Below are 26,016 nucleotides of genomic sequence, written 5' to 3' on the forward strand. Positions count from 1 at the left end.
TCCTACTTCATAGTTATTATTTTATATGCAATTAATATGCATATTGATAGCATTCCAATTAAATATTATAAAAATAAAAATCATACTTTTATAATTTGTATAATATATTTTAATTAATTAATTTCCATATTTGACTATTTGAAATTGTATTCTAGTATTTATATAATTATGAATACTCGTGGTTAGGAAATTATTTGAATGTCTTAGATTTATGCTATAGGACATATTTTATTATTATAAATAAGTTGGCGCACACAGTTAGTAAATTATTATTTTTCAATAATCCTAAATGATTAATTAGTCATGAGAAACTTACTATTGGTTTTTGGCGTTGATTGTAGTCGGTTATGTCAAAGCACCATTTGCATTTTAATCATCGTCTTGGGCTACATGGGATACTACCAAGTACCAACGGATAGGTACAATAAAATATTAACTTCGAAATAATTAAGTTAATTTTAATTTTAATATTGAAACTCAGATTAGTGTTTCAATAACTTTCTGTATACATACGAATCAATATTAATTCCTACATTTATTTACAAAATGGTATTATATAGGTATATAATACATGTTTTCACCGAGCACTAAAAATGTAATTAAATCCATATCATATACTATAAATAATAAATTAGTTAAGACTACATATATAGTATTCTACAGCCACAGCAAGTATAAAGTACACATTTTTCCTAATTAAAAATAGTTCATAATATTATGTTGGTTCAAAAACGTAATTTGATTGTTCTACTTTTTTTTAAAAATCACTAGCTATTATTGAACAGTTGATTTTTGAAATAAACATTCCGATATCAAAAACATAAATTGGTATAATATTTGTACATAAAATATATTATTTTATTTGATATATTATATACTTATATACACGGTAACAATATCACAGTTATACAATTATTTTCAACAAACACTAAGCTAAAAGAACCTTGTATTATAATTTATTCCTTATGCTCAACGTAAACAATTCATACTAAACATACTATTATGATATATTATGTACAACGAAAAAATAACAATTATTGTCCTACGTAATTGTACAGTTTTGTGCCCGAAAGATTTGTACGACGTATTAATTATGTTGTTAGATTGTGGGGGCGATTGTTCTAAGTAAAATGGAAGTATAGTTCGTATAGAAGGAATTTCAGCATTAAAATAGATATCCTGCGGCAGTCCTGTAATCTGGAATCCGATCGATTGTAATGTATATGTTGCACCAAATAGGTAAGAAGATTTATCGGATGTAATTATTTATATGGCCTTCGCGTTCAATTGATATGGATGAATAGAGCGATCCCTAAAGTTCGATCAAAGCCTTTGATTGACTACAGACCGAATTTTATGGCGCATGGCACGTCATTTTATAAAAAGAAAAAAGGTACACGCACAGAACCCAAAATACCAATGTGTTCAACCTATGAACCTGTATAGTGTATAGATACAGGGTGATACACCAAATGTGCTCACCCCTATTTTTCCTCTCAATTTGTGGAATTTTTGAGTTTATATTTTTCTTTTATATCTGAAATGAGTTCTACTGAATATCAAGTGTCCTGTCGAAATAACGAATTACAACAGTATTATGTATGTTGATTTCACAAAAACAAACTACTCTTCAAAATGTAATTAAAAATAAGCCATAGATGTTTTTTTCTGTAAATGTGTTTTGTTGTAAACGGAAATAATGAAATTTCGGGATCAAATATCCGATCCTTTTATCCTCCCATTCGGCTGAAACCTGGTAAAGTGTTCTAGACACTAAATTTGATTTTGTATCTACTCGTGTGAGACAAATAAAAAACAAGCGCCAGGATTACAAAATTATTGGTGGAACAATTTTTTTTTTAATAACAACAATATTATTATTGTTGGGAATATACGGAGTAGTTACAACCTTCGCGTTCAAGTGGCCGGCGATTAGGGTGAAAATGCAATAGTAAAGCGGTGATTATGCGTTGTCTGTAATAATTAATGTTTTTAATATATATTTTTTTTAATACTGTTTTGTTGTACGATTGCCGTACAGTACTGTAGAATACAGTTTATAAATAAATAACTAGTCTTATACTATACAGCCGGGCTGACCGTTTGCTACACTCGATTTCGCTCTCGGAATGGTTTTTTACGTTACGATTTCAAAAACCGTCTCCCTGGAGTGACCAGAGAACATTTCTTTTGGCAAAAAAACTGACATCAAAAATATTGCATCAATAGATTTTTAGTTTTAGCAAGACTTTCAAATCGCATAAAGTCCAGTGTATGGATTGCATCACGGCCGTGACACCCGACGTCTTATCTTGAAACAATATTATGTGCATATAGTACTAATGTATAAGATTAAAATTAAATAATAATACTATAAAGTTCTACGCTCAATTAATAATAATAATAATATTATATGTATAAGTATGTACAGTGACTTGACCATCCACCGCCATCGTGCTTTATAATAAAGTGGGTATGGCGATATCGCGTCAGCGGTGGGCGGCTAGTCCGGAAGATTGGTGGTAGAGTTGGAGGCGAATCGGTGTGGGGCACGCAATCTCATCAGAACAAATAGCACTTCGGCAGAGCGGGCAAGTACAGGGCGCCGTTGTAGAACTGTTTGCGGGTCTCGTGCCAGGACAGGACAGAAGCTGCGCCGAACGGATCCGTCACGCAGGCCGAGCACACGCTGGCTACTTTCATCACCTCCCACTCAGCCGGTTCGCGTTTCCGGTCATGCGGATCACCGACGTTGGACCGGGCGTTCCGGGGGGCAGTGACGTCGGTGACGGGAGTGACGTCGGACATCGGCTGCCGGAACAGTGGAATCCAACTGCGCTTGAAACGGACCGTGCTGTGGCGGCGGTTGTCGTCGCGCTTGTCCAACAGGTTGACACGGAACGTCTCGTCGGCATGCGGTGCATCGTAAAAGTCGTACAGGCCGCCGTCGAACAGCGGAAGTTGCGGGGACGGTGGCAGTTGTGGAAGATTCAGAGGTGGTTGCTGTTGCTCCGGGGCGGCGGGGGTCGGTATCGGAACTCCGGGAACGCGTTGACCGTTGGCAAAGGCTCCACCGTGCGCCAGATGTGGTGGCCGCGTAGCCTCTGGGTTGGGAGGCAGAGTTGGTGGCGCCTCGGTGTCAGCCTCGTCCACCGATTCATCGTATCCATGATGGAAGTTGTGCACGTGATGATGCTTGTGATCGTTGTATGCCTTGCCCGCGGTCAGCGCAGCCTTGTACAGAGACACCAGAGTAAGTTCTCCCGAGAACGCCGGGTAGTGGACGGCCAACGCCTGGTCCAGGTATTCCCGTCCGCTGATGGCCACGCCACCACCCTTGATCTTCTTACCGGCCATCTACAAAAAAAGATAATGAGAACATGATATTACGTCAAACTACGATCATGTACAATCGATCATTAAACCCACACCACCCACACACCCCTGCTTCTGCTGCAGATTAAACTGAAAACCGAACTTTCCAAAATCGTTTTTCCGATTGATGAATGGAAAAAAAGCTCACATAATATGAATCGTTAAGTCTGCCGATTATCAGCCGCCACTGTTACATTATATATAGGTAACCCATCATACCCCACTCGCGCCCCGATAGGAATCTATTTAATGTCTGTATCGTTCGCCGAAGATAAATCACGTCGAAAAACGATTCGGACATTGATTCTCATATTATTATAACGTTTATGATTCAACGGTTTCTTAAACTTTTTGTTCTCAGAACATTCACCACTATTCGATAATAAACCGTTTAACTTGAGACTCTCATTGTTCCAAAAACTATTAACGTTTTTTCTAAATATTTTTTTCATATAATTTTTTGACGGTAAAAAAAACCCAGTTATTTTCCAAGACAAATACATTTTTTTCAGTCCTATATTTGTTCATGGAAAACATACAATCTTAATTCTTTATTCAAAAGTAGAATTTTTTATTAATACTTCGATGTATACAACAATTTATTTTGAACGAGTAGCTTTTAAATTTTAAGTATTTTAAATTTAGAAGATCGGAGTGAAATAAATTTCGATTCTTAAGTCTTGTGTGTACGCTGAACAATAATAATCATATTAATAATATCGGAAATCATAAACCACCCGCCATCGTCAAAACGAAGCTGCTTTGGGTTGCACCACGTTCAATTTCCGAACAACTGTCCGGATGTTTGAAAGAAAATGTCCGGCGTTTAAGCTAACATCAATACCGTCTACTGCATGTGACCATAATATTACGTTAGGTATAACATACTTAATAACCCTAATAATAATAAAACACACTAGTATCCGAGATGAGTCCCTACTTGTCTTATACATAAAATATACACCGATCAACCAATAGTTATATTATTGCGATATCGTTCGACGGTTAAACGCTTGTAGGTACTACTTTTACACATGTAATATTATATGATATTTTTACACGTGTGCAGTGATTAATTTTTTGTTTTCGAGTTTCATTATGATATTAAGTCACTTTTTAGTATTTTGTTTATTTAAAAGCAGCCGATATGCAATAAAAAACATAAAATGATTTCAAGTTTAAAAAAAAATTAATTTTAAATCTAAAATTGGATATGCCAATATCATTATATTATGTAGACGAATATTTTATTCAAAAAGCGTTAATTTAATATACTCAACAAAATTTACCCATTTCCTCTCGAATATTTGGACTAAAATATAATAATGGATGAAACATTTAATTAGATTATCAAGCTTTCAGTGCGATAACCAACGGCCAACAATATGCTATGACGGACATGCATGGTAGTTACTAGTTAGAGTGTTAAGTTTTATGAAAACATTTTTTTTCTTCGTAGTCTTTTGTGGTGATGGTTCTATTTTATAATTATTACGAGTTCAACACTATGGTGTCTGCAATATATATTATCATAGACTATGTAGGGTTTTACTGAAATAAAATGAACGTTATTTTTCATCCGTCCAACTCATTCATCCGAACTACCGTGAGAAAATAATTTTTTTAATTTTACTTTAAAAACGGCGTACGAGTTTTTTTAGTGCAAGTTTGAATCACATGACTAACAAATTCATTTATGTCAACGGGAATATTTTATACACGTCATTAAGGGTATAACTGGATTAAGGCAGCCGCTTTCAACGCGTTCCGAGTTCATTATTATTATTATTGTACCTATGTATATTTAATTTTAAGTATTATTTCACCAGAAAGTAAAAGCATAATTAAAATAACAATTTTTAGCACTCTATATTTGAATAATTGATATTATAATGTCATGTCATATAATATGTCAATGTAATAAAATATACTTAACGCGTCTGGCTGTGTCATGACCTCTGTAAAGAATAATATCAGATTTTTTACATTCAAGCTGATGTCTTATCGTTAATAACGACATACTTTATCACTCAGTAAGAGTAATATAATTATTATGATTTTGTCGCTTTTACGGTTTTCGGCGTCAACGTCTTGGATAGTTTATTGTGTTTTCGGTCACAAAATCATATAAAATTAAATATCATATTATATTGTGTACACAAAAAGAAGGAAAGAAGATGATAAATAGATGAAGAAAAAAGGAGACCGCGGTGAAAGGTCACTTCCTGACACCGGCCAACAGAGACGGTTGGAAAATAATATTATAGTAAGGTCAAAAAAAAATTGCAATTTTTCAAAACGTCGTCGCCGTCGCTTTTAATAAAATGATATTATGTGAGTATACGGAGTGTATTTTTGTATAGCAATGTTTAACCGGCGGAGCAAATATACAGATAAATATCAATACGCAGAGCGATTTTAGTAAGACCCAAGTCTTGTCGGGTAAACTTTTTACCGAATGAGCGGGTAACGTCTCAAGATATCATCCTCTATAATACCTCTTAGCAGTAGCTTTTATCCGTGTATGTACTCTAAGCACGCGATGCTTGTGTAAGTAAAAAAACTGTACATCGGTTCAATGTGTCTTGTCTTATTGACACACGAGCGCATTTCCAAAAAAATAATCTCTCCTGAAACGCACCAAAGATGCGTAGACTAATATTTACTAACCTACATAGTACATATTATTACGGGTTGACGTTAAAAGAGCTAATAAAAGTAAAAATGTAAAAGAAATATAAACCATCCTACAGTTATTCATCTCGCAGACACTCGCCGCGATTTCAAAGTTATAGTGGTCCGAAAACTACATTTTTCCAATGTAATAACACAGTATAATATAATTTGAGGATCACTGTTTTTATTTTTTTTGAAATCTTACGGTTACCGATCAGACGATCCCCAGTTTGATTATTATATATAACCCGACGTGCTGCAAGTTGCACATGGTTATTGATGAACGTAATAGCAAAACGATTTAACGGTCCGAGTGTCAATTAACAGATATTGTAAACGGCAAGAGTAAATTTACTAACGAAAACCTGCCTAGAGAACTATTGCGCCCAAAAAAACCCCGCTTTTTCAAAAACAAAACTTTGTACACAACATCATTATGATAATCGATCCGTAATCCTTCGTACAAAGACAAAAATAATAATAATTTGTGTTAGCACATATTAACTGAATGCTTAAAGTTCGAAAACTCTACAAATAAACAGCCCATACGATAGGATCATACTAGGGTCTAAAAGAAGACCTACAACTAGACCTCCGTTCAAATATCAATACCATCAGTATCTGTAAGAAAATCGAGTTAATTTAATATACGCACTGATTGAAATGTAAAATATGTGTAATATTACAATGCAAATTAGAACTAATGTCCTGAAAGCTGGTGTAACTATAATCGATCAATAGAAAAAAAAAATTAAAGTGTATTCTCGTGTGGTGATCCACCCGTCGAATCTACATTACTACTCGACTCGACCGGAATCGGGCCCATGGCTGCGTGATACAGAAATGCGGAAGTTTGAAGACTTTAATGCCTCATCAACGTCGTCAATGTCCATTAGTACAAACCGCGAGCATTCACACAAGTTCGACAACCATGATGTACATATAGTTGCGTGTTCGTACTTGTGTAATTGTATTATTTCATGATATTGAATTGTCTAAGCTCGTGGCCTATGTCTTGGAGTTTGACAGCGGTTGACAAATCGCCGCGACCGCTGGTAGTTTCTATTTTTAGATTCTGAGCGGAGTGGTGAATGTATTGATTTTACAATTATATGTTTGTTATTTATTTGTGTGACTGAAGACACATTTTCTAGTAGAAAAATTGCTCCGATCATCATCATTGACAGAGACTTCAGGTAAAAAATTGTATCTGATATATATTTTACAGGTGGGTCTAAAGTAAACATTTCTAGGTAGGTACTTTTTAAAATAATTAGAGGAAAAATACAACATTGATTGTTATTAGTAACCACTAACCATGATCACCCAAAATATAGACCATCTCTGTTCAGAATGGTTTTCCATTGTTTACTTGGTTAATCATTGAATTCAAATCTGACACATCCATTACAGTGACCTACTCAGGCTACTCAATGACGATGTAGGCATATTCTAAACCCGCTATAGCGGTTTCTTTTTTCGTTTGAAAGTGCGATAATGTTTTTTTTTGATTTAATCAATTTCATTCGTGCGACGAATATATTGCGTGTCGTTATAATATCGCGTATCGTGGAAAACAATATACAAAACAAACATCACGAGCACATTATATACATAGGTAAAGCATTGGTACACTTGCTACTAACAGTGATTATTTATTATAATATGTGTTTGCACTCATTTCACGATCATAATTCATAATTCTCTGAATTCGCAGAGAAAATAATATTGTGCTCAAACTTTAGAAGTTGTTCTTGTACCCGTGTCAGAATGGATAATATCGAGTGTACACATCGAGTGAAAGTTCTAATTCTTATTATATTTCTGCGTAATTCAATACGTATTAACTTAAATTAAATTTCCTATTATTATAACAGCTGATACGTGTATACCGACTGTACAAAGATCGTATTGTTGAATTTGGGGAAAAAACTACTGCTTGCCAATCGTGGATTTGTTTTTAAACTTAAACAATATAATATTAGCTGTCTACAATGAAATACAGCCAATACACTCATTTTACAGTTTTTCCGCTTGTTTTCAATACTTTACCTACCCACCTACTCCAAAAAGCATTTTAATTTCTGATTAAATATACGAACCCTTGTATTATAAAAATAAAACTATAAAATTATGAACCTATAGAAGTGTATTATAGATTTTTTTCATCACAAGTCTGGTATTAAATTTATTTTATCAAGAAGTTTTTATACATAATACAAAAAAAAATTAACTTCAAACCCATTTTTATAGTATAAGGTGCTGTAAGGTTATAATTAATTAAAATCTACTGTGAGTATTATTGAAAAAGAAAATCTATATTGGCTATACGATGAAATGTCCATTGGACCTCTGGAATCGTTTTTTTCTTTTATCAAAATTGGCCGACCGGATAAGATAGAAGAACGACGGCCGCGAAAACAGTTCAATGTGAAAACAATCAATTACAATAATGTCTATAAACGGAAACGAAAATCATATCCCGTTGATCGATCAATATTATTAACCTTTTTTTCTTATCATACTTTGTGGAAGGATAACTGTCGCATATCTACTGTGGACTGAATTCCAATCTCGCAGCGTTGGATCTTAATTACTATGACGACCTACGTCCGACAGCAAAGTGCGTACAGGCGAATATATAAGACCAAAGCATGTTTTGACTAATTTGTAAAAATCATATTCAACTATAATTTTAAAGAAAAATCAGAAAGATGTCTGTTTGAGGTGGTCATTAGTGTGTCCGTCTCAAAGTCAAATTATCTGAATAACCCGACAAATAAATTGTTCGTCGATAATTAATAATAATAATAGTAATATTTATATTTATTCAACTGTATGAAAACCACCTACTGGCTACGGCTGTCTAAGCGTATAATACATAATTTAATCAATATGGGAAAATAAAATATATTCAGCAATAATTGTGACATATATAGAAGTGGTGGTGTCCAAAGATATAGAAACGTTGTAATTCTTGCGTAATAAAGAGGAAATTGTCACGTAATGTTATATTTAGTTTTTACTGGTGGCTAAAACTGATACATTTATATACGAGTCGGTTGTTTTTTTATTTTCATGATTTTTTTAATAATTGCCGTGGACGTTGTGTCCTACCTACAGCCGTTACTCGAAAGCGGTATGTATAGCGACCAAAAGCTCCCCCCACGTGCTGTAAATGGGAGCTGCTGCACTTACCAAGTTGTAGAATCCTCTGCCCACTCTCTCGGAATTGATCCACAGCTGCCACTCGCCCGTGTGACCGTTCCACGACTGGCACACATGGTACCATTTGAACAACTTCTCCGGGTAATTAATCCTGTAAATGGTGTGTCCGTTGATGGCCAACGAGTAGTACGTTTTGTCGGGCTTGTTCTCGATCCACGAATATATGACACGAGGCTTACCGGGATCTGTACGAGTGGAAACAAAACAAATTAAAATAAAAAAATATATTCTGTTTGCACTATAATAGTCTATAACATTCGATTATATATTATGGATTGATGGAAAACCCAAAAATTTGATGATTATGAGACGTACCTATCATTCGCTGTTATACTTGACTGTGCCTATAGGTACAAAATATTATGTTATTTTTGTATCATATTAATAAGGTATACCATATCTCACGAAAACCTCCATATTATATTTCCATTTACCGGACGTGATCTATTTAATGCTCAAGACACTCGATATTTGAAAAACTATTGACATTATTGAATATAATATATATATTTTTAATAAATTGAAATCGTTGAAACGACTTTTCCCTAAACCCGTACATTCTTACTATTTTTATCGTTATGGGTTCTTTTAAGGAATATTTTCAAAAACGTGGTCGTTTTTAAAATTAGTGTCTTCGGTAAATGAATCTCTGTAAGTGTACAGAATTTACTATTAAACAACTGCTTGTCTTAGATAAAAATCGAATTCCGTTCAGCTTTAGCTGTTATAATATTATAAATGCGCAGTTTATTACGAAAAAAAGAAAAATACTTTTCAAAAATCTCTGTTGGAATTATTATTTTTCACTCTCCCGTTAATACGCCTTCGTAAATTATGTACACAATGTGTATTGTAGGTGCTGTCAAACGGTTTTAAATTGTTCAACAAAAAATGCTTAGCTCAGAATTCTCCGAAAGTTTCCATCGGCAGTCTCGTAAAAAATCACTACTTACTTTTCCCGGAAGCGGCCGAGTATGAATTTATAGCTGCGGCATAATTTTTTTTTTTAATAAACGGCGTTATAAACTCACGTAGTTATAATTTACATCATCATACGCCTTTGATGACATATTATAAATCTTTTACGATGTCCTATATTTAGGATCTATCGTCCTCTCGGCAGTGTGACGGTACTTCGGGAGACGATCGGAGTGAATATAAAAATATTGTGTTCCACCGAAAAATAGGCCGCTGTAGTTTTTTTATTTTTTATTTAATATATCTAAGCTACATTGATGCAGTAGGTATCTACTACTTACGCGAGTACGAGAATATGGGCTGGTCGTGCGTGTAGTTGAAGATGTTGTGCCAGTGGCACAGGGTGAATTCTTTCAAGTCCGGGATTTTTGTCTTGTAGACGATGTACTGAAAACAGACGAAATAAAAACGTACAATTAATTTTAATCATGATAAAACGAGCGTAAACCCCGAAAAACCTATCAAAGTCTTTACGCCTAGAGAATTCGACGTCCCGGGACATTGACCAGATTCGCTTACCTGCGGCGAATCGGCGTCTTGGGTGAACACCACTTTGCGCAGCTCACACCGGTCTCGCTGTTTGTCGTGACCAGACGATATGTACGGTCGCGGTAGCGGTTTGCTGTAGATGGTCGGGTGTGACGACGAGTACGAAGACTTGGGTGAACTCATCCACGTGTACGGCTTGTACCACTTCCAGTTTTGTTCAGAGGCGGTCAACGAACAGCAGCAGACGACCACGAGGGCCATTGCCATCAGTCGGGTCGAAACCATTTCGAAATTGACTGAAAAACAAATTCATATGATATAAGTATAATACGATCCAAGAGGAGCTCCTGCAATACCCGTTTGAAACACGTTTTATTTAATTGAGTAATATCATATTATTATCATTATTATCATTATTATATTGCAATATAATATAGTGCAGCTTAAAACAAATTAAATTGATTTATAGCTATTACTTTTAATATAATATACCTACACGCTTAATACCTGTATAAGATATATTTTTTTTTTTAGTACACAATTTCATGAGGTTTTTAACGGTTTTTTTTTTATATAGTGCATTAAATTCTTAGCCATCAATAATAATGTTTACTAATTTTTTTTTATTGCTATAGATAAAAGACCCTCGGCAGCATGACCCATTGAGTTTACAAATAATTTAATCGATTATGTATTATTATATTGTCTACTTATTCTAAATATTGATTTTAAATTTTGGTTTGAAGATTAGCGTCTGTGATGAATTGAATAATATCGTGGAATGTTCGGCATTTTATACTAATATTATTATTCTGTAGTATTTATATTAATAATATCGTCGATATGCGTTACGACGGCGTTCTATATAGGCAATTCGCCTACGCCGGAGTGTAGTAAATTTTACTTGGGCCTAACCAACATAGTGCATAATTAATTATAATATTTTCATGACACTTCACTAATACGTAATAATAATATTATATTTGATCCGTAATTGTTTCAGTGATGTGCATTTGGGTATAATTCGGAAAGATAGCACATTACTAGATATTTTATTTTGGTGAATTTTCAGCATGCATGCATACATTTTATTTTTAGTTATGACAATTTTTTTCTCTTACAAATACCTTGCTCGTATAATATTATGCGTACTTTTATGTTTTTAATATGCATATTATTTATATTTTTTTTATGTCAGTGCATATTTCATTGTTTTTTAGGGCATAAAGTTCCTAGTTCACGATAGCATAATATGCAGTAAATATTATTATTATATTATATGCCCATGCCATATAATATTATATATTGACATTGTCCCTGCACAAACGTCAGCTTTTGCTTTTTGTTGTAGTATAATAATATCTAAAAGTCTAAAGTTAATATTCAATTCACCGAAACTATAACATAAGGCGCAAATGTTGCAGCCCCAGGAGGTGAAACTTTCAAAAACATAACCGCCCCTTCACCACTATATCGCTACCAGTTACCACCACTTTTTGCCATGATCCGTTTACTTCTCTCTAGCACAGGAAAATAAACTTAATACTCTTAACTTCGACTACTTAGTTATATAATATATAGCTATAGTTTCCTCTTTCAGTGATTTTCAACAGAAATATCCTCGCGGGACATAATTTTTTTTCTCAGAAATATTTTTTTCAAATATTATATCACTTTACACCATATAATATGTGTAGATAATAATTAATAATTAATAATATAATATTATAATACCAAGCTCATCATAAACGTTATACTAGCTAATATATATCAAAAAATTGATTTTATCATGAAAATAATGCTATAAGCACACACTAAATGGTCGTATTGCATATTTATTAAAACCCTCTCCGAAGTGATTGATATGCATCGTCAGATCCCATCCACTATCTCAAAACTTACGGTCAGACAGGCAAGACATTCTAAATGTACAATTACCTACATCTTTTTTTTTTTTAATACCTACCTACTGCGTTTTTATAAACGATTATAATTGTCCGTCGCTCATCACTAAATAGTTTTTGCTGCTTCGGTATTGAACTTTTGTTGACATTTTCTACTGATTTAATTGTAAATAAAAAACTTAGAAGAGACAAATTAACATTTAAATTAATCAATTATGACAGCTTCTTAGATGTAACCGGATCGTAATAATAATTCGTAAAACACGCGGTTTGTATACATTCAATATTTGATTTGGAAATCCTTTTAAACGTGAAATTGCAATATTGTATTACAGCGAATTTTTCTGTTGATATAACTTTGTCGGGGACGACAGAGAAATTCTTCCTACATCCGTAAGATATATTATACATAAGAAATATTATTTTTCCAGGAAGGTAATCGAAACTATCTCGAAAGAAGTAAAAAACGAAAATGTCGGTAAACATTATTTTAAAACGGGTGACGTCATTTTTAAGGATAGCGAAAAACCACGTCAAATTAAATAAAAACATTCACAATGCAAACAAAATACAATGAACGACGAGAAAGTATCACCGTAATTGTGTTATTCGTGTATTGTTACTAAATGTGTTGCTGTATATAATATAAATTCGATTCCGTATTTCATCCGCTGTTTACAAAAAAAAAAAATACTACCTAACTAAGAATTATTTCGAAACAAAGCTTATTCCAATTTATTTATGTACAATAGTACATTGTAGCCAATTACAAGTTAAAGTCGTTAAAAAATTATTTAAGACTGACATTAATCGATTTCAATTCCTCCGTTGATTAAAAAATAATTATGTAGACCGGACATGCGTACAAACGACTTCGTTGTTCTCCGTTTATTAAAATTGCTATTAAAACTTGATCGTTAATGCTTATGTAGTCACTGTAAGAATCGTGTGAGTGTACATATTATTTGCAACTTTTCAGAAATTTTTGTTGTAAATAAATAACAGTAGGTAGAGGTAGGCTCATATATTTACATCCCCTAATAAAAAGTAATGGTACCCATTGAAGTTGGATGAGTGTTGGACATGATAAATGTTTTGTCAACAAAAATAACTTTGATGTGTTGTCAATATTTACATAAGGCTTATTCCCGTCTCTTAAAGTAAAAATAGGAAACCCAACGCAGTAAAATCTGTAGGGATGATAGATGATGTTAAAATTTAAAATAAAAAAATCGTATAAGTCACTTGAGGTATTTTTTTTTTTTATCAAAATATAACCTTGTTTATTGATTTCTTATTAAAAGTTATAATGCCAAGGACTTAAACAATAATTACGTGTTGTCCTTAATCATAATTTTTAACTTAAATATCTGACCATCAAAATCATTTTTTAAATGGATTTATTTCGTTATAACATAATAGTTATTATATTAGGTACTCTGTATTGTTTTTTTTTTTAAATGACACCCTATAGTAAGAACAGATTTCAAAAACCGGATTTGAAATGAGGTCGGTTTTTTTAAAGTCGAATTTTTAAAATTTGGTAATTCTATATAATTATTATTTTATACATTAACAAATTATACTTACGTAACACGATTAACTAATTAAAGATAATATAATATGTATTACGTGTATCAATATAAATCATAACATATTTTAATAATATTGTATATTATATATGATGGCCCCCAGAGCTGTTCGTTTCTAGAGCACGGTTTCACACTTATTGTTGATTTCTATAATATAACAATATCCACGCCGCCGCCGTTAACAGTGTATATGATAATATTATAAATTTTATTTATAATATGATATTTTGATACTCTCGTCAAACAATGCGATTGTTATTATTATTGTTATTAAATTCGCACATCAGAGACAGATTTTATTTTGACAAGCGTTTTGGTCGTTCATAAATCATGACGTTATTCTTCATATTAAATATTTATGTCATTATTTGAATGCGAATACCGTGTACGTGTATATACGTATATGATATGACATTATATGTATAGGATTCTTCCGTAATCCTTTTGATGTGTCGCGTTAGACAATGACTTTTCACACGTTTTGTTAATGACGCGCTGCTGCAAAGAACGCGTATTTTATTTCTTTTCAAATCGGCTACTATACGTCATAATGTGCACAGAAACTGTATTGTTTTTATCGTGAATACACACCGACACGACGGTCTCTCGTCGTTCTAAAAAGTGCTTGTTAAAAAAACAGAAACGAAAATTCACTCGAATTTTATAAAAAAAAAAAAAAAAAAACGTTTTGTGCAATATTTTTGAATGCGTCGTTTGAATATTATATTTTTCAACGAACTGCGTTTTTGTGTGCGTTAAGTCTCCGAAACGATGTATAAAAGATTTCGGTTTCGAAACATCTTTTAGTATTTAAAACGCTCTTGCAAACCGCTCGCGCTTAACCACCTATATACACTGCGGCAGTACAATATTTATGTTATTATATAGAATGTATTGTCGCGTATAATATTGTAAGCTAGGAAGTGACTGTGGCTGGACGAACTCATAGTGCGTTGGTAATTTTATTCAAATTTAATATTTATGAATCATAAGCGTTGTGGCTGTATGATTATAATATTATGATATTATACCCAATAATGTTATATAAATTAGAACTAGGATTTCTAATGATTGGTTGTCAGTTTTGTCCGCGAACTGGTCTATACTGAATCAAATACAACAATATTTGCTTTGCTTACTTTAACCGTAATGCATATGAATGCATGATAAGAGTTTTTGAATATTTGTTTGATAATACTTATTGTAAAATCGTATTCATCTGTAGAAAAACTGTAATTATTATTATTGTTTTATTATTTTTGTCCTAAATTTATACTAAAAATAATATTATAAGTTAATAATATGTACAATTTTATCGAATAAAAGTTAAGATTCTATCTAACTAATCGTTGGTACGGTGCGAGTTTGTCATGCAGCAGTAGATATACCCTTACAACGTTTTATATTTTGTGCGTGACATCAGTAAAAACGATTCCGAAGAATGCCTGTATAAAGTTCAAAGCGAAAGCGCTAAATTATGAAAATTTGTTGAAAAATTTTCCAGTGAAGTTTTCCAGAGTGACGAGTGAAATACTCAATCGTATTATTATTTATTTTTGGCCGATATTTTTATAAAAACTACTTAACGTTTGACAGAATTAAAAATGTTTTTTTTTTCACTGTTTTGCGTATTATTTTTAAAAACAAAATACATAATATTTTAATATTTTTTTATTTATTGCTTATTATAAATCATGGCTCCGATTTACGCTATGCGAGACACGTCGCGTTGTATAATTAAATACGAAAACGATAATATTATTATACAATATAATAATCATAATATATAGGCACTTCATGCGATATATTAAATACTAAATGAAAGCTCGCGTGTTTCGGGTAGGTACTTCGATATACGTATGCGTGCAGGGCATACGTAATAATGTAAAACCATGGCTGTCTCACAATTATTGAGAGCTTCGTATTAATTTGCAAATTATACGAACCTAACCTAACCTAACCGGGCCATATTATATTATTATAGACACCACCGTCATCGTGTGCGGCGTGGGTGAATAATTTTTTCGGTTGTTCCTTACATAAGTAGGTATATAGGTTCCCATTATATTTTTTATCTTCAAGCCCTTCGATTGAACGCACTTAAAAACCGCAGTCGTGTCGTATACTGATGTGCGTTAAAAGTTTACAAAATATTCTTTTAACCAAATAAATAACATGCAAAAACGTGTAAGTACTTCAAAACTCTAAAGTGCACACGTTTCTCGAGAAAATACTAGTAAATAACAATTCGCCAGGATTAACATTTCTATTTTATTCTTTTTAATATTATACATTTTTATTATTCATATAACCTATTTTTCCCGAACTTTAAAAAGAAAATAAGCAAATATCAAAAGCATAGTAATAATATAGAAACGCAGTATTTTTCAACACGATTTGTATTCATTGACGATTGTCAATATAAAAATAAAACTGACAATCCAAAAACAATTCATTTTGAGAAATCAAAATCGAAACATTATTGTTGAAAAAAAGTCTTCTCGCTGGCCTTGTTTAATCGCCACAATGGTTTCGTTTGTGTTATTAAAAACTAAAATGTCGTCTAGACAGTGTTATAAAAATATGATAATTTGTATTACTTTCGCGTACTATTGTATTCCATCCATATTGTAATATATTATTATGACCCATCTCAATATCGATTACCCAAAAATTCCGTACACCAGAACGAAATGTTAAAAACCGCTGAAAACAATATATTCTGCAAGTGGTGCGAGAGTATAATGGGGCGTAGTAAGTTTAGTTTATTATTTTTTAGGTCTGTAGTCGTTATTTTTCTTGACCCTGCTGCAGCTACCGGTTGTTACAAAATATATAATTATTATGTATTATTATCTTTAGCGGTGCAGAGTGTGCTGAATATTCGTACGCCGCCGACTCGGGTTCGCCGCCACAATAATATCTTATACATTATAATAACGATAGTAATAATTATTATTATTATTATTAGTGTACGATCGCCTCCATACGATAATGGTTTTTAAAACTCGACTTTCGGCCACGCACCTCCAGGCATCGCACGTCTGCTGTCCGCCTTAATCGTATTAGCGCCCTATATAATATTATCATGTAGGTATATAATAATTATTATATTGTGCTTGAATAATACGCGTTTTAATATTATATCATTGTATGATAAATCGCTTATAACCGTTTCAATTAACAGTCGCGTTTATATAATAAGACGCCCGCGATTAGGCGAGGCGCTCCCGGTGTATATTATATATTATATGCAATCGCATTCACCGTAATTTTCATATTATAAATTGTTACATATTATAGTTTGGTACACAGCAGCTGTTTCATCGACGCAAACGCCTATATGGAAATATTATAATATTGTGACGTGTGTGGTTCGTGGGAAGGGGAGATGGGAGAGGTGTATTTGCTAATAAAGTTAGGCAGTAATATAATTATATTATCCTGCAGCAGCAAACGATTAATATTCTATTCTCATTATGGATGGATAGGTTTTCGCTTTTTAGTTTGATAGTTATGATAGTTATGAATTATGATAATATCATGTCGCGAGGGTTTTTTTTTGTCGAAGAGAATTCGCTGCACATCTGAAGACTTACAACTCTGTCATAGTATCATATATTATGAATTATGATTGTTTTTATATTTTAATTAATTGATTTCACTAAGCATGTCTTCGAAAAGATATGGTTATTTAAAAATAAAGAACAAAAACCGAAAAAATGAAAATAGTTAAAAAATTATGATACTAAAAATAAAACCAAGTCTTATATTACCGTAAATTCAACTTTAAAGTATTTTAATACTAAGCTGAATGATAACAGTGATTTGGCAAACATCGGATGTGTGTTGTACGAATGATATTATGCGATATTAATAACTAATAATATTATTACATACCCGATATTTATTTTAGATTTTGTGCTTCTATATATTATTATTATTATTTCAACGAAACGCGGGAAAATAAATCGAAACAGTCCGGCGAAAAATATAAATATGTTTCGACGACATCGTGCACTATAAATTTATAATACTTGGTATGGCCGATCATATTTTTTCCATATTTCTTAGTCGATTATATGTCTAACTTAATATTACTATATGCAGACTCAAATATTATATTACAATATGAACTTAAGTCTCGCTTGTAGGTATATATATAAAGCGATCTCGAAAACGCCAGATTCGATATTTTTTCGCTTTGAAGTGGGTAGGTCGCAAAAAAAAAAAATACCAAGAATTTTCGTTTCAGCTAAAAGCGCGCTGTGAAAACCGTTCTTCGCGTGCCGTATTCATTCAGACAAACCAAATGTAATTTTTGCATCAAAACGTCAATATAAATATTTGGCAAACCCTATGAATGACGTGACGACGTTCCGGCCACGTGTACCAAAATGTTCAACCCCCCCCCCCCCCATACACTCAACACCACGGGCGAAAACGCCGGCGGGTGGTAAGCCGTGCGTCATCAAAAGGTCTTCGTAGTAGTTTTTGGAAGTCTCTTTATAATTAATAATAATACCTTTGCGGCCCCTTACATTATGATTTTTAGAAAAATCACATCAAAGGCTGCTAAAGGCTTTCCTTTCTGCGACGTCGTCCCTGCTGCAGCGAGTAATAATAATTATTACGATGTGTATAACAGTGCTAGTTACGGCGGCGGCGCTATTATTGTGCCGAGTTTATAACGCGATTGCCTACACAATGTAATAATAATAATAACATAATAGTTTGACAGAGTTGGCAGTAAATGAACTTCGCACGAGTGTACATAAAACAGGTACATTTATTACATTGACTGAAGTTGTAGTGTACGGCCGATGAATTGATATGGCGCTCGACGATGTTTTCGATTGTAAAAACTTTGATCGTTGTAGCTGGTTCTGCACCGACAAATCGTTACCCACCTGCATAATATTATATTATTACAACTTCCTGGAAAGTACTTGCCTACGAAGGAATTTTATTCGACTTTATCATATAATATTATAAGCGCGTACAACCGTGAAGACGCGCTCTGCAGAAGTGCGCGTTAATAATTAAAGTTATAACAAGAGCGAAAACCCGTCGCGCAGATAAAAACTAATTGCAACCGTGCTACGGAAATAAAGATAATATTATGTTTTGTGCATTTAACAGATATTATACCTGTCTTATTTATCATATTGTTATTGCGAATATTGTGACAGTTGTCCAAAATCGGATGTACACTCATATTATTGAGTAACCGAATCTGACACATCCTCATTTTTCGTAGGTGAACATAAATTTGCTCGTGAAAAATGAATAAATTATGATTCATAATAATATATGACATAATAGTATATTATGTACCTACATAACAACAACAATAATAATAATCTGCCCAAAGAATTTCGGACGGTTATTCACATATTAGCGGTGTGCATAACCGAAACGGATTGTTTTTTTTTTCGGTTACTAATTATTATTGTGTACATATACGTTCTATTCATCGCCTCCGCTTCACACAGTCCGTTACGTGTTGAAACAACACAACGATTAAACGTTGTGATTTTTTTCGGTGTTTTTTTTTTTTTGATTTTTACACGCCGCGTAAAAATATTTTGCGGTTTTCTGCGTGCTTGTGTGTATGTGCGAGTGTGTGTTTAAATCACATGCATAATATTATGTACATATCGAGATTTGATGTCGTAAATCGCGTTATATGAAAACACGCGAAATGATTGGTTGTCGAAAAAACGGTTAAGCCCATAATAATATGTCATATTTTTTTTTTATTGATCTTTAAAAAATACAACTCGGCAGCAAAGGCCATTAGTTCTATGTCATATTTTGTTTAAGTGCTTCGCGTCGTCTGTTGAATCGACAATATTATACTGTAACGATAATACGTGAATTTGTGCATAACATCAAGCGACAGAAGATGATTTTTTTTTAAACGTAAACGCTGATTTTACGGAAAAGTACCTATATTGTAACGATTTTGATGATAATATTAAATATAATTGTATATTTGTTGTCGTCCCAAAACAATATCGCAAAAGAAACATGTACAAAATTGCATATTATTTTTATTACATGACATTTTGGGAAAAATTTGAATTAAAAAATCATCTAGGGCTAACCGGAATGATTTACTAGGGTTTCGGTCGAATCCACTGCAAGGGTTTGCAGATTTAAAGTTTAGATGAGTTTAAACATATTGTGGTGAACCAAAATTTCGTGTTGTACCCTCATATGCAGCGCTCCACGGCGCTCGGCTAAACTCTAAATACCTACTTATTTTAATAACATAACTAATTCACCATAAGTAATGGGAAAAAATATGATTTGTGTTTAAAATGTTGTCTTGTAATATATTATTGTTGCTTAAAATTAATTTTAAAAAAATATGCCCTAAAAAAACTTCAAATATTTTCTAGAAAATTAATGTTTACCTTTCAAAAAATCACGTGTATCGTACAATAATACTGAAGTAAAAACGTAGTAGTAATAATGCAATACTTTTACGTTCGATATTTTGTTTTTCGTATTATTTCTATATTTTATATACCTTCGTGTATATAACATATTATATATATATAATTCAATAATAACTACGGTATTGCGACAAGTCGATCTATTTATTTCGACGGCCTGCAGTGGTCGCACCATTGTCGTCTGTCCGGCCGCGATAATAGTCCTCGATGATAAGAACAATGATATAATATAATAACAACAACAATAATAATAATAATACGATTATTATATATACCTACAGCTATTGTGTGGGTGTGCGGGTGTGTGTGTGTGTGTGTGTGTGTGTTTGTGGCCCCGATTTATGTCGCGCGTACCTATATAGTGTTAATGCGTTTCGATTAAGTACGTGATTCGAATGATCATTGGGATTTGTATGGCGCAATTCTATAATGGATTTGCTGGCCAATACAATGATGGTAATGTAATAGCCGAAATAATAATGTAATAACGACAAAGACGTACGCGGACGTGCTTGGTATCTGACAGCCCGCCACGAGAGCGTCTATACAGCTGCGCGCACCGGGAGATCGGCGGCGAGAATTATAATTATCATAACAATAATAAGTCCGACTCGTGGTCGCCGCTTTTTCTGCGGCAGGACGACAGGAGTCGACATCGTGCAGAAGTCCTGCGTTGCTGGTGGAGGGGAGTAGTTGGGAGGGACCAAACTTCAACCGTTTTCGAGGCAGGATTATGATAGATACATCTATACACCTATAAAATAATAATAAAATATAAAAGAAAAAAAAAAAACAAAAAAAAAATAAAAAAAAAAGAAAAAAAAAATAAAAAAAAAATATAATATTAATTTTTTTCTCTGCCATTATTTAGTAAATCGACAAACGGAAACGTCTCCTTTATTCTAGTAGTACAATACATTTTTAATGTTATGCGCCATTATAATTTTTTTTAGGTAATTTATTTGGTTTAGATTTTACTCTCGTCGAATACTTTACACCTCCGAGTTTTGAGCCTGCCGTTTCTTTCGATTGCACGTACAGTAAAAAATATGTCTTATCAACGTTGATTTCTGTGGTTTTTACACGACTGTATTGTAGAATTTACCGAAGGGTAGAACTGTTTTAAAATTGAAATGTTTTCCAAAAACGCACTATCATAGATCATTTTTAATATTTCATCAAATAGTTGTACAAATAGAAAAAACAGTAACATTATATTTTATTTAATATATATTATACTGTAGTAGGTACATATTATACTATTATATTTAAAATTGTATTAAATAATATTTTTACTACGAAAAGAGTAATTTGAACAACTTAAATAATTCACCTACCTACGTGATACATCATAATATTTTTCTACTCCTAAAGCACTTATTCTTCACATACCTTTTGAACAAGTTCATTTAAACATCACACTCACAAAAAAAAACAGTTTTGAAAACCACTGCAAACATTAGTCTTGGAAAACCGTTTAGCTCGTTAATCACGGCAAAAAATGTATCACACTTCGTTGAAAACTTTGAGAATATTTTAATTTCAGTTTACATGCTTACATGTTTATATTCTTGCTATATTTTATGGTATCCAATATATTTCAGAAAATTCTAAGAAATATGTACCAAAATGAATTTCTCAACATTTGAAACAATAAAAAAACATGGTTTTTTTACTGAACATTTCTTACTTCCGACTACTTAAAAATAAACATTTTACACGTAACACGAGTTGTAGTGGTTTATTGAAAAACCAGTAATTTTTTTATTATGCTTATAGAAATTCACAGCATTCAAAACTTGTAAAAATGTTCATTTTAAATTTTTAAATTTGGACGGTTTAGCATCAAGTAGAATCGTCAACGTTCAAATTAAGCATTATTATGAAATGATCAGTGCAAATGATAAATAAATTAGCCTTGGCCTGCAGAGAAACCACGTAATTGAATAACCATAATAATATACAATAATTGGTATCTACAGTGAAATTACAGTTTCAGAAATTATTTAATACAGCTGCGCATCATGAACCAATATAATTAAATGTAATATAAATTAAATGTATTATATTTTGTTTTCATACTTTCAGAAAGACAAAAAAAAAAAATAAATTCGATAGTAATGCATTTAGAAAACCGTAATAATAAAAACACGATAAATGTGCTTTCAATTTCAATGTTTTTAAATTTTACGACAGTTATTGTGCGATGTTGTCACTGTCAATTATGTTAATACTGAATACTTGCTCATAGTAACACTATTTATATATCTAAATTTTATGCATTTAAAATTATTTATTTACACTCAAACTGGTGACCATATACTTTCTATTAAGGTAGAGCAGAATAATAAATAAAACATACCCGGAATATTTTATTATAATATTATGTTATCGTTTCATCAAAAATGTTTAAAATTAAATACAATTTCAGTGAAACAAATTATACAATTATAGCTGTTTTGTTCTATTCGTAATAAATTATACAGCTTGACAATATTTCAATCTCAAAATATAAACAAATATATAACCTACCAGAACCAATACAATTATTTTAGCATTGAATGGGCCCTTATTGAAGTTCTACATGACAAACACGGTTAAAATAACCATCATGGCTGACGATCAAGTAAATGAAACTTTAAGCCAAGCAATCCATACAGTAGAAATACCAATATTTAAACCCGAGAAATCTATTTAATGTTTTTTTTTTCGAAACTGAAATCGGTTCAAATAAAAAAGTAAATGAATAAATGTTTGTTCGACAGCTCTCTGCACTGCACATGTCAATTTGTCAACCTTCGGTCGTTTTACTCCGTAATCGTTTCATGCAATTATCATCCTTCACCGGTAAATGAAAATAAAATCAGATTGCTACTACCTATATATGCCTACATGCAATAAAGTGTAAACGTGATTACGATTCCATTTACTGCTGGACTAGTAAAGCTTAAAAAACTTCCGTTTTCAGTTTTAACTTCTCGTACCTTTTATAATATTATATACTTTATGCTTTATTGATACGTTTTTTTTTTATCTTGGTGACGCACGTGTAGTCACTTTAACCCGAGGGGACTTTGGAAATTTATCAAACTAATTATATTCAACATGGGATACTCGCAGTTTTATTTTATTGACGAGGTCAAAACCATGCGGATATTGAAAAACTATCGCAGACTGTAAATTGGCATTTACATAGTATGGACTGTGCTCAAAGTTAATACATAATCGAATATAACCATGTGAAAAGTGTTTCAATTTACATCGAAACCCGAAAGCACTTAAATATTTTTACGCGTGTTTAATGACATTTACCTATCGGCTCTCTAGAGACGTCGATATAATATACGAGTATTACATTTATACTTTTTACCCGGATAATCGTATGAATTAAAAAAAAAAATTAGTCTATCGATTTCATTTGAGATATTTTACGCAGTGATGCTGATTTATGAAACGTTAACCAGAAGATATCTGTCTTAAGTACCCGCAATGTATTTGTGTATAATATATAGACATCGCATAACGGTTGAACGAGTTTTTATAGCCTGTTAAAATATTATTTACATTTTCTCATTTTACAAAAATTATATTATATCTTTACACAGGGTTGTTGTGTTTTTGGCAAAATCCCATTTAAAAAACATTAAATCATTTTTTTTTCGAAGTATAAATTTGTGTAGGTATACACGATTTAAGTACATACAGCGTAGTTTGTAGGAGTATAGCACAGGATTCCAATAATAAAATATAATATTAATTGTGTACGTGAATCATGTTGTTATAACCCAACAGAAATTAAATAAAATAATAAAAAACAAAAATAACCTAACCCAGCTAACAAATTGCATTCAATTCGAGTCAAAAATAAAGTACCTAACTATTGACATCCTAGAATAAAACAATATATATTAACGTTTAAAAAATATAGTCTTTTACAAAAGTTTAAAGGCCGATTTAAGCCTAATGACAATAATAATAACATAATATGATATGACTAAAATTTGTTTTAATCGTTGTGCGAATCGGCATCGTCGTGCGGTGTGTATATATTATACTCTATAGGACTCACTTGTGCGGCTTGGAAGAGAAGTGTGCTCGGCGATTTGTTTTGTTTTAATCGGATTTCTGCAGGTCTCGTATAGTAAGAGGTACTCTGATCGGCACTAATAAATTGGACGATCTCAAAAGAAAATTTTTTTTAAAAAAATCGATTTTGTAAAATACTATACTCTGAACCGCGCGCGTTTATCAAACTGGACGACGTACGATATCAATTATTGTTTATATATTATTATTATTTTATTATAATATGAACATTGGCGGATGAACGGGTAGATTTCGCAGTGGCCACGAGGGGCGCAACGGACGCGACAACGGTAAACGAGCGACTGAACGTTGTGTTAAACGACTGCGACGACGACGACGACGTGTGGTGTGCGACGTGCGTGTGAGCCGGCGAAAAAACACATAACCGGACGTCTTGGACGTGGTCATCTGCGGCGGCGGAGATGGTTCGGGCCGGTCGGAACCGGAATACCGGCCACGACCACTTTAACGACGAAAAATATATAATAATATAACATGTAAACCGTCTGCAGTGTGCAGCGGCGGGAAACGCGCTTGTCTCGCGGGAGAGGTATAGACGCTGCGAGATGTCCGTCTCTGCGGGTATGATATTCGCCGCCGCCGACATAATTTAATAATAATAATGGTAATAACAACGTTTTACCTTCGCGTTTATTATTATTATTGTTATGTGCATAGTAGGGGAGAATCGCTTTCTCCCGGGATGGAAGACATCGTCGATTCGTCAGCGGGCCGATAGTGTCGTATCCCCGCAAACCAAGATATAATAATAATGCCCATAGTATTGTAGCTTTTATTATAATAATAATAATAATAATAATATATTGCAATTCGTACTGTTATGCATAATATTGTTACGATAATTATGTCGATCGAACTTTTATGTGGTGTACAGAGTGATTTCAACTGCAAGCAGAGCATCCCCCCTTTTTTCTTATAACACGTGGTTGCTAGAAGTCGTTCAAAATCTGATTTTTTATTGAATTTTCAAAAATAACTTAAGACCAAATTGTTTTTAATTATTGCGATTTCTTGTACTCTGCTTAATGTGTGCGTCCTGTGGAGATAAAAACTTTTGCAGGTATTGAAACGAAAATCTCGCGGTTCTGAAATTATATTTAGCAGATAATTTTTTCTGAGAACTTTGACGCGTCAAAACCTAAATTCGGACTTGTACCTAGTTCTCGAGTTATTTAACGTTGTGAACTAAATATAATGTATAGA

The 26,016-nt window shown here is 32.8% G+C and overlaps 2 protein-coding genes across 12 annotated transcripts in view; one reads left to right on the forward strand and one right to left on the reverse strand.

Annotated features, from left to right (window-relative positions):
- The window catches only part of LOC111031591 (coiled-coil domain-containing protein CG32809), a 168,192-nt gene that overhangs the window by 34,240 nt on the left and 107,936 nt on the right, over positions 1 to 26,016 (forward strand). The gene's annotated exons all lie outside the window — the stretch shown is intronic.
- Positions 1,194 to 25,159, reverse strand: LOC111032201. The gene is made up of 5 exons (XM_022312487.1): positions 24,776 to 25,159; positions 10,777 to 11,042; positions 10,539 to 10,644; positions 9,250 to 9,464; positions 1,194 to 3,357 (listed from the first exon to the last, which is right to left on the reverse strand). Exons 2-5 carry the CDS (start codon positions 11,029 to 11,031, stop codon positions 2,563 to 2,565), a joined length of 1,371 nt encoding a protein of 456 aa, XP_022168179.1. The 5' UTR covers positions 11,032 to 11,042; positions 24,776 to 25,159; the 3' UTR covers positions 1,194 to 2,562.

This window comes from Myzus persicae, unplaced genomic scaffold, assembly GCF_001856785.1.
Source record: "Myzus persicae strain clone G006 unplaced genomic scaffold, MPER_G0061.0, whole genome shotgun sequence".
Lineage (NCBI taxonomy): Eukaryota > Metazoa > Arthropoda > Insecta > Hemiptera > Aphididae > Myzus > Myzus persicae.

Coding starts and splice junctions, on each gene's coding strand:
- LOC111032201 (XM_022312487.1), bottom strand. CDS start 11,031: ATGGTTTCGACCCGACTGATGGCAATGGCCCTCGTGGTCGTCTGCTGC. Junction 10,645..10,776: donor AAGACGCCGATTCGCCGCAG/GTAAGCGAATCT, acceptor GTCTGTTTTCAG/TACATCGTCTACAAGACAAA. Junction 9,465..10,538: donor GCCCATATTCTCGTACTCGC/GTAAGTAGTAGA, acceptor CCACTCGTACAG/ATCCCGGTAAGCCTCGTGTC.